Source organism: Oreochromis aureus, linkage group 3 (genome assembly GCF_013358895.1).
Source record: "Oreochromis aureus strain Israel breed Guangdong linkage group 3, ZZ_aureus, whole genome shotgun sequence".
Taxonomy (NCBI): domain Eukaryota; kingdom Metazoa; phylum Chordata; class Actinopteri; order Cichliformes; family Cichlidae; genus Oreochromis; species Oreochromis aureus.
The window spans coordinates 96,056,891-96,067,441 of NC_052944.1; the positions used below are offsets into that span (position 1 = coordinate 96,056,891).

Sequence of the window (10,551 nt, forward strand, 5' to 3'; positions counted from 1 at the left end):
AGCTGTTTTCCAACAGCCACAAATAGATAGAAGAAGCAGCAGCAGCAGGCTGTGGTGGCTGTGTTGTCGAGCACTAACGGAATTTTCTCCCGGAGGATGAAGAAGTTGCTGACGTCACTGCTCCTCGTGCTCGGTAGGAAAATCGCTTTGATCCTGTTTGAAGGCGCACGCGCTCACTCAGGTGTGTCTGCCTTCAAACAATAAGAAGTGTAACGTGAGTTTACTGTGAAACCGCGCGCTGCCCTCAACTTTACCATGTGATAAACCGTGTGTGTCTGCGGCCTGGTGGGGGCGCTGTTCCTCTGTATCCGCTCTTCATGACACACTGGAACACATATTTAACCCTCAGATCAACCCGGCTGGACTCAGTGTGCTCCCCACAGAGCAGGGGTTTGTCAGGTTACTCACTGTAACGATGATTGGGGGTCCTGTACAAAGTAATCCTAAAGTACCACGTTACTTAAGAGCCGAGGGCACCGACCTGTTTGTCAGCGGACAGTAATGATGCGGTAACTACAACCACGTGTACTCTCAGCTGGGCTGTTGCTGCTGCAGAGTTTGTGTTATGTTGTGTTTTTAACTGACAGCGAGTGAAGCTGTAGATCATTTAAACATAAGATATAATTAAACTTCTCTATAAATCCTCTTTTTCCAGCAACACTGAAAACAACCAGCTGTTAAAACAAACAAGTCACACAAAACAACATGACACAATAAAGCATTATAATGGAAGCCATTATTGACAGTCACCTGGTACACTGTTTGTATATCCATGTCCACACATGCTTCAATAGATGGCTGCACATATTTTGCACAGTTAGCTGCTGTTGTGTAAAAGCAGCGTGCAGCAGATGTCCACAGAGATCTGACTTAAGATGAGGATAAAAAAGTAAAAAGCAGGTTTTTCATGTGTTTTCTGCTTCATGTGTGCTGAGTCAGCAATGTTGTGTTGATTAGACGTCTAAGCAGCGTCTAAATGTCAGGGCTTAAATCTGAGGCTGTCAAGACGTCGAGCAGGAATTTGCAAAGTGCTGAAAGCTCAAAGAAATCTCTTCCTTCTCTTTTCAACAACCTCAGAGGAATTTTACCTCAGTGTTGTTCAGACCTGTAGGGAAGTCGTCACTAACCTCTGATGCCTTTGAAACATGAGTTTGTTTTGGTTTTGTCCACGTGTAATTACTCATCGTGTGGCTGCGATGGATGCTGTATGTTTGTAACTTTCTGAAGCCAACTGAAACACTCAGTTTTTGTTCTTGTTTGTGTCTCCTGCCAGTTTCCCAGCATGCCCTGGCTGCGGTGGTGGAGGTGTATGAGGGGGTAAAGTCTGTCCTGTTGCCCTGCAAGTACTCAGGTTTTATCCCTGAGGATGACCCCACAGTGCTGTGGACTCGTAGTGATCTCAATCCTAAATCTGTCCATGTGAGACGAGAAGAAGCAGATGATCTCAGAGGACAAAACCAGTGTTACAGCGGGCGCACATCGATGAGGTCTGATGCTTTGGACTCTCTAGACTTCAGCCTCACTCTGAGAAACCCAACAAAGACTGACAGCAGCAACTACACCTGCTCCATCAGTGATGGGACAGAAGATCAGAGACTCAGAGACATCCAGCTGCAGGTCAAGGGTCAGTAATTAACCTGACCTGACCAGAATGAACTTTTGGGCTCTCTTAAAGTAAGACGTCTGTTAGTGGACTGGTGGTGCTTAGAGAAAGATCCAAAGAAGCTTTAATGAAGCCAGTCAGGAAAAGAACCTGAAGATCCCAGTTTGTGATCCAAACAGACACCATCTCTACTTTTAAGATTAGACATCAGACTTTCATTTTTGACAAAGCTTCCTGTGATCTGGATCTTAGTCCTGCTGCTCCAGGCTGAGGCTGCTTGGTTTGTGGTCTCTCTGTGCTCCTTTCTCCTCGTTCTTCCCCATCACCAAGTCATGCTCATAGATCTTTGAATTCTTTTCTGTGTAAAACACTCCAAACTCGAGTGTTCTCACAGATGGATGAAGGTGAAATCAATGTGGTAAGAAAATAGATGGAGGAACCTAATTAGAAAGGGAGAGATTCAAGGATTCAGGTCAACAAGCTGCTTTGACTATCAGTCATTGCTAACAGCTAAAGTGTAGCTTTTACATGTTTCAGTGCAAGAAAGAAATAATCCAACAACAGCTCTTCCAACCTCATTAAGACCCATGTTAATAGACGCTGTATGTGTTTGCATCATATATGGTCAGGACTACTACACTATCTAACTGGTAGTGTGAGCGATCGTGGTGGACCACCTAGAACAGAAATGCCAGGGATGATTTTTTTGTCCCAGTCCAGCCCATTAAAAAAATAGTCAGTCGTCACTGTCGGCATCTCTCGGGTTTCATTACAACTGTTCATTTTAAGGCTCAGTTCTGAAGAGCTTAGTTTCTTTTGCAGGATGTTTCACAATGTGAATATATGTAATTTATCAAACACATCATATACAAAACGAATATGTGATTAAAACTATGACATTACATGTAAGCTTTAAGTCTAACGTCTCTTCTTCCTCTCCTGTCCTCTTTCTTATCTTTGTCCGTCTCTGAGTGTCTTTCTTTTCTCTCCCTGTGAAATACAGCAGCTGGACCTTTAGCTGCAACACACTGTGAGACAAACTGCACACAAACAGTTTGTGTGTTTGCTGATGTTTGTTAAGCTCATAGAAACACTGCATTTGAAATTAGTTGACACTTAAAAAAACATCACGCGCTGTCTGTTCGCTTCTCCAGTACGAGCTAGATTCTGTAGTACTGCAGACACAACTTACGGACACGTGCACTCCCACTTCAACCCCCGGGTATAAAACCTTAACCTAAAGTAATGAGCCTGTTTTGAAAATGTAAGGAGTAGAAAGTTCAGATACCTGAATATTTTACTTAAGTAACAAAGTATTTGTACTTTGTTACTTGTGACTTAGCTCACAGCTATGCTGTTACTTACAGTGTCTCCTGTTTCTTCTTCTACAGTTGATATTGTGGTTTATTGTCCTCTCAGACCAACAGGTGGAGGTGAAGGTTGTTGCAGGATCAGAGTCTGTCATCCTGCCCTGCCAAATAAAACCTGACCTGCCTGAGGACACCACGGTGGAGTGGACTCGAGCTGACCAAGAACTGGTCCATGTGTATTCAAACAGAAGTGACGACCTGACGAAACAGGACAGACTTTACAGAGACCGAACAAAGATGAATGAAGACCTGCTGAGAACTGGAGACCTCAGTCTGACCCTGAAATACCCCACAGAGAGAGACAGTGGAGGATACATCTGCACCATCTACAGGGACAAAGACATCCTGAGACAGAAAGTAGTGCTGCAGGTCAAAGGTCAGACATGCAGATTAATACCAAAGGTCAGTTTAGGAGGTTAAGGTCAGAGTTCAGAGGTCATGCTGTGTTTGTTTAATGTTTCTCCACAGAACCGTTTCCATCCTGGGCCACAGCTCTCCTGGTTTTTCTGCTTCTTGTTCTGGTTGTTTCTGCGGTTCTTTTATTTAATTTCTGGCATCATATCATGTCAGGTGAGTGTTTCCCACTACACTACCCATAATGCCACAACATGACTTTACTAAACAGTGTGTGTGCTTCACTGCATTGATCTGACACAGAGGCTGCATGTGGACAAGCTGTTCTTCTTCTGTGGTGGTAAACAGCAGGCTGACATGGAAACATGTGCTGACAGTAAATGTTGCAGCAGCTTCAGTAAATGTTCCTCCTTGAGTTGTGCTCAGTCATGTGGTGGAGAGCTTCAGATGTTCAGAGCAGACACATGAGATCTTCATGGTTTCTGTGCTGATGTGTGTGAGACATGGCCGACTGTGTTGTCACCGATTATTTCATGAACTCTTATCTCGGCTTTCCTAGAACCTCTCCTGCTCAAGCCTGTGAACATCAATTCAATTCAATTCAATTCAATTTTATTTATATAGCGCCAAATCACAACAAAAGTCGCCTCAAGGCGCTTCATATTGTACAGTAGATAGCACAATAATAAATACAGAGAAAAACCCAACAATCATATGACCCCCTATGATCAAGCACTTTGGCGACAGTGGGAAGGAAAAACTCCCTTTTAACAGGAAGAAACCTCCAGCAGAACCAGGCTCAGGGAGGGGCGGGGCCATCTGCTGCGACCGGTTGGGGTGAAAGAAGGAAAACAGGATAAAGACATGCTGTGGAAGAGAGACAGAGATTAATAACAGATATGATTCGATGCAGAGAGGTCTATTAACACATAGTGAGTGAGAAAGGTGACTGGAAAGGAAAAACTCAATGCATCATGGGAATCCCGGCAGCCTCACGTCTATTGCAGCATAACTAAGGGAGGATTCAGGGTCACCTGGTCCAGCCCTAACTATATGCTTTAGCAAAAGGAAAGTTTTAAGCCTAATCTTGAAAGTAGAGATAGTGTCTGTCTCCCGAATCCAAACTGGAAGCTGGTTCCACAGAAGAGGGGCCTGAAAACTGAAGGCTCTGCCTCCCATTCTACTTTTAAATACTCTAGGAACAACAAGTAGGCCTGCAGAGCGAGAGCGAAGTGCTCTAATAGGGTGACATGGTACTACAAGGTAATTAAGATAAGATGGGGCCTGATTATTTAAGACCTTGTATGTGAGGAGCAGGATTTTGAATTCAATTCTGGATTTAACAGGAAGCCAATGAAGGGAAGCCAATACAGGAGAAATATGCTCTCTCTTTCTAGTCCCTGTCAGTACCCTTGCTGCAGCATTTTGGATCAGCTGAAGGCTTTTCAGCGAGTTTTTAGGACATCCTGATAATAGTGAATTACAGTAGTCCAGCCTGGAAGTAATAAATGCATGAACTAGTTTTTCAGCGTCACTCTGGGACAGGATATTTCTAATTTTAGAGATGTTGCACAAATGGAAGAAAGCAGTCTTACATATTTGTTTAATATGTGCATCGAAGGACATGTCCTGGTCAAAAATGACTCCAAGGTTCCTCACAGCTTTACTGGAGGCCAAGGTAATGCCATCCAGAGCAAGAATCTGCTTAGATACCATAGTTCTAAGATTTTCAGGGCCGAGTACAATAACCTCAGTTTTATCTGAATTAAGAAGCAGAAAGTTAGCGGCCATCCAGGTCTTTATGTCTTTAAGACATTCCTGCAGTTTAACTAATTGGTGTGTGTTACCTGGCTTCATGGATAGATAGAGCTGCGTGTCATCTGCATAGCACTGAAAATTTATGCTATGTCTTCTAATGATGCTGCCTAAGGGAAGCATGTATAATGTAAACAGAATTGGTCCTAGCACCGAACCCTGTGGAACTCCATAATTGACCTTAGTGTGTGAAGATGACTCTCCATTTACTTGAACAAATTGGAGTCAATTAGATATGATACAAACCACTGCAGCTCAGTACCTGTAATACCTACAGCATGTTCTAATCGCTCTAATAGGATATTATGGTCAACAGTATCGAACGCAGCACTGAGGTCTAGCAGGACAAGCACAGAGATGAGCCCACTGTCAGAGGCCATAAGAAGATCATTTGTAACCTTCACTAAAGCTGTTTCTGTGCTGTGATGAGCTCTGAAACCTGACTGAAACTCTTCAAATAAACCATTTCCCTGCAGATGATCTGTTAGCTGTTTGACAACTACTCTTTCAAGGATTTTTGATATAAAAGGAAGGTTGGAGATTGGCCTATAATTAGCTAAGACTGCTGGGTCTAGAGATGGCTTTTTAAGTAAAGGTTTAACTTGAGCCACCTTGAAGGCCTGTGGTACATAGCCGATTATTAGAGATAGGTTGATCATATTTAAGATTGAAGAATTAATTAATGGCAGGACTTCTTTGAGCAGTTTAGTAGGAATGGGGTCTAAAAGACACGTTGATGGTTTGGAGGAATTAATTATTGAAGTTAACTCAGAAAGATCAATTGGAGAAAAAGAGTCTAACTTAACATCGATGGTACTAAGAGTAGCTGTAGATAATATTACATCTGTGGGATGATTATTGGTAATTTTTTCTCTAATTTAAAAATTTTATTTGTGAAGAAGTTCATGAAGTCATTACTAGTTAACGTTAAAGGGATTGTTGGCTCAGTAGAGCTCTGACTTTTTGTCAGCCTGGCCACAGTGCTGAAGAGAAACCTGGAGTTGTTCTTATTTTCTTCAATCAGTGACGAATAGTAAGATGTTCTGGCTTTGCGGAGGGCTTTCTTATAAAGCAGCAAACTATTTCTCCAGGCTAAATGATGATCCTCTAAATTTGTGACACGCCATTTCCTCTCCAGCTTACGAGTTATCTGCTTTAGGCTACGTGTTTGAGAATTATACCACGGAGTCAGGTACTTGGATTTGAGGCCTTAGTTTTCACAGGAGCTACAGTATCCAGAGTCGCATGCGTAGTGAGGAGGTAAAATTATTAACAAGATAATCGACCTCTGTTGGAGTAGCGTTCAGATAGCTGCTCTGCTCTATGTTGGTACAGGGCATTGAAGATGATAACAGTGGGTGGATTATATTCTTAAACTTAGTTACAGCGCTTTCAGAAAGACATCTACTGTGATAAAGTCTACTCTCCACTGCTGTGTAATCAATTATTGTAAATGTAAATGTTATCAGGAAATGATCAGACAGCAGAGGGTTTTCAGGAAACACTGTTAAATGTTCAGTTTCTATGCCATATGTTAAAACAAGATCTAGAGTGTGATTAAAGTGGTGGGTGGGTTCTTTTACATTTTGAGAGAAGCCAATTGAGTCTAATAACAAATTAAATGCGATGTTGAGGCTGTCATTTTTAGCATCTACATGGATGTTAAAATCACCCACCATAATTATTTTATCTGAGCTGAGCACTAAATCAGATAAAAAGTCTGAGAAATCAGAGAGAAACTCTGTGTAAGGCCCAGGTGGACGATAGATGATAACAAGTAAGACTGGTTTCTGAGTTTTACAGCTGGGATCACCCTGTTGTCTCGTCACAAAGCAAATTAAAGACCCAGGAAACACAAGAAATTGAAAATAATCGAATCTATTATTCGATTATTAGTCAGTAAGGCTGTCAGAATAAAAATGAAACACAGTTTTAAAAAGAGCTAATGCAAATATTAGTATTTTTTAAACAACAAATACTGTGCAAATAGGAAACTAAATATATTTTCTGTCCACAAGTTCAAATAAAGATTCAAATGAAATCAAAGCGATTTTGTTTTCCAGTCCAAAATAAAGTTTCCAACATTTACAGATGAGTCATTTTATAAATTCACGATAGCAGTGGACGTGCTCTGGAGTGAGGCTCACGCTTATCTTTGTTCCCAGCTGCTGATAACCTGCTGAAGAAGCTCGCTGTCATGACTTCAGCCATGTGAGAGGTGCATGAGCCTCTTTACAGGACAAACTCATCTATATACCTGTGCTTTTATTTATTTTATGTTTAGAATTAACCTCTGAAAACCTGCTGTTACCGTCTGTACAGCTCATGTTGTGTTCATTGTCTTCTCAGTTATTCCGGTGGAGGTGGAGGTGTTGGAGGGGGCGGAGTCTGTCCAGCTGCCCTTCAAAACCACAAGAAACCTGCTTGAAGATGTTAAAGTGTTGTGGGAACGTTATGATCCCAGAATGAAGGCCCACGTGTATCACAACGGCTCCGACCTGCCTGAAGAACAGAGTGAGGTTTACAGAGGCCGGACGAGGATGAAGGGAGACCCACTGAGAACTGGAGACCTGAGCCTGACTGTGGAACAGCCCACAGAGAGAGACGGTGGGGAGTACAAGTGTTTGGTCTGGAGGAGGGGAGACTTCATCAGAAAGAAAACCGTGAGGCTCAGAGTCAAAGGTGTGTAGGGGTGTGCATCTGTGTGTGTGTGTGTGTGTGTGTGTGTGTGTGTGTGTGTGTGTGTGTCTGACTGTCTCATGTCTCCTCTGCAGGAAGAGTTCAGGTCCAGGATCAAACTGCTGGTGAGCAGCTCTGACATGAACCATCACTCCTCCACGTCCAGCACTGTGGTGAAAGCTGTGGATTGTAAACAGCCTTTCAGTCACGTATCAGCTTCCTGTCACGCACGAGGACTTCCTGTTAAGGTCAAAAGTTCATCTATCAGCAGCTTGTGCATCGTAAAACTCCACCCGAGTGTTTCAGAGGATGATGATTCTTGATGGTGGTCTTTTCAGATCTCGGTGTTCGGGCCTAAAATCACAGGTATGACACATAATGATGGACAGCAGCACCACTGCAGTATCAGCGGTGCTGGTTATTCATGTGTGTACTTTAAAGGAAGGAATGAGCAGCAACATGAGAATAAGCTCCATGTGTGCACTTTCAGAGAGGATGTGGCTTCATCAGATGCACAAATCAGCAGTTGCATATAAGCTTTATTAGCAGAACCTGTCGCTGGGCTTTCCTCTCTATTTACACTGCAATCAGTCTTTTGCAATAACTTGAACATGTTGGTGCTCACAGTCAGAGCCCTGCGTATATCAGTGAGTTACTACAACCATAAAGCCTGGCTCTCTGAGGTCAGCTGATCAGTGCTTGTTGGCTGTCAAAGCTGTGGATCCAATGAAGAATATACTGATGATGGGATTTCTATTTATTATAAAGTGATAAAGCTTTATTACATTTAATAAAAGCATGTGAAGAGTGAAAGGATGGAGGAACAGAGAGAAGTGTTGCAGTCTGTTTACATATTTAGGGATAACAATCGTGCCAATGACAGAATATGTTTCTAATTATGGAAGAAATCTCTATTTATAATAGATGGTGCACGCCTGTTTCACTGACTGTTACAATCACTGTTTTCATGTATCAATATGGATATATTAATAAAGTCATTTTATCCTTTTTTTAAATATATGTTGCAAAAACATGAAATTAAGTCAACTGACCTTTTTTCTTTACATCTGTTACACAGTGTGAGTTTTGCCAATTTAAAGCTTGCAGAAATCCTCTTGTCTTTGTGTTCTTACAGGACATAATGACACAATAAATAATTTCTGTCATGGTCTCTGTGTCTCCTTGGTGGACCTAGGTTTCAGGCTACATGTTGTTTTTAGTTTGTGTGTAGTTTGTGAGCCAGACACTCGATGGTTTGATCTCCTACAAAAATAGAATTAAGTAGAACCTGAAATCTGTTCTATTAGAAACTGTGTGAATCCTCTGGGCTTTGTTTTGTTAGGAAAACATCACAAATATGAATACTGCATAAATCCTGGAACAAAGCATTTATATTAGCTGTTGGAGTCCGGTCACTCTGACATGTGTGACTGCAGATGTTGGCTGTGTGCTGGACAGCTGTCTCACAGCAGGACTCCAGCTCAGAGGATCCAAACGATGCTGCTCCGCCTGCACTCTGCTGGGTTGTCTCCTCCTTCAGTCTCTCCTCCTCCTTCCATATGTTGCAGTGAAGCCTGTAGCTCCACCTTCCTGACAGCAGCTACCAGCAGACAACATCCACCTCCTGCCACATCTCCAGCGTGTTTGAACAGGAGCCCACGAACACGTCCACGTGAAGAGACGTTATTAAAGCACAGCAGAGCTGCGATAAAATGTTCCGCTCAGTGCGCATGTCAGTCACAGCTGCGATCAGCTGAGTTATGATCGGAGATGAAAAAAAAGCCTCACATATTTAAAACTGTTTCCTGAACAAATCGAATTTATCTTTGTATTTATTGATTCATGTACTGATTGAGTTACCCTCCAGAGTCAGCAGCTCATTTAACGGCTGCTTATCGTATTTATTATCGTCACCATGACTACCAGTCGCTACAAACATTGGTGGACAGCTGATAATAACATGGCTGTAGCGCTCGTTATTTAAATTAATTATTAATAATCATAGTGAAACTAGGCTGTACTGTGAGCTCTACACAGAAGGCGAAGTCACACATAACCCGTGGCAGCTTGTCACGTGACACCTCATTACTCAACAGCTGTCTATAGGAAGGTGTGGGGGGCGTGGCTTGTTCTATAGTAAACCTGCCTGACAGCATGCCAGCAGCCTCCCACGGGCCCGACCCTTCTGCTCCTTACAACAGGCTCGTTACTGTGGGCTTGACTCGTTTGAGTGGAGTTATTAATAAACGTCACGGCCTTGGAAACACTGCTTTAAAACACCCGGATCAAGTGACCGCGTGGATGGCTGTTTTTGATGTTACCGCTTCTTTTCATTACACGCGCGTGTGTAAAAGAAAACAACATCCTCTTGTGCCGAAAAATAAAAACAAGAAAACACATTTATTAATTACAGGCGATTATTTCTTAATAATGTTTATTACAGAGGAGCCTTCTCTTTTTTATTCACTGAAGCTTCTGTTATGAATAACTCACAAACAGACGATGATTTAAAGATTCAGTCTTTTTATTTAATATATGTATCTGGATATATAGACATTTTAATGACTTAAAAATCATATCTAATGCTATGCTTCAGCTTCTACCCGTGTGTAGAACAAACGTGATGATACGGACTCTTCAAAATCAGGCAAACACGTCCAAACTCTGAGGCTGTGAAGCAGACTGAGGCCAGAAACATTATTATTACAGGAGACATAGCCGTCTGTCCTC

The 10,551-nt window shown here is 42.3% G+C and overlaps 1 protein-coding gene across 1 annotated transcript; it reads left to right on the forward strand.

Annotated features, from left to right (window-relative positions):
* LOC116316490 (butyrophilin-like protein 2) lies at window positions 1-8,992 on the forward strand. Its single transcript, XM_031735046.2, has 6 exons — window positions 1-133; window positions 1,274-1,624; window positions 3,023-3,349; window positions 3,442-3,543; window positions 7,492-7,824; window positions 7,917-8,992. The coding sequence occupies exons 1-6, from the start codon at window positions 97-99 to the stop codon at window positions 7,958-7,960; spliced, it is 1,194 nt and encodes a 397-aa protein (XP_031590906.2). The 5' UTR covers window positions 1-96; the 3' UTR covers window positions 7,961-8,992.
* The last annotated feature ends 1,559 nt before the right edge of the window (window positions 8,993-10,551 follow it).

What these genes read in the sequence shown, in the direction of transcription:
- LOC116316490 (XM_031735046.2), top strand. Translation starts at nt 97, where the DNA reads ATGAAGAAGTTGCTGACGTCACTGCTCCTCGTGCTCG. An exon ending in CATCCAGCTGCAGGTCAAGG is followed by an intron (nt 1,625 to 3,022) that starts GTCAGTAATTAA and finishes TTGTCCTCTCAG; the next exon opens with ACCAACAGGTGGAGGTGAAG. An exon ending in CTGGCATCATATCATGTCAG is followed by an intron (nt 3,544 to 7,491) that starts GTGAGTGTTTCC and finishes TTGTCTTCTCAG; the next exon opens with TTATTCCGGTGGAGGTGGAG.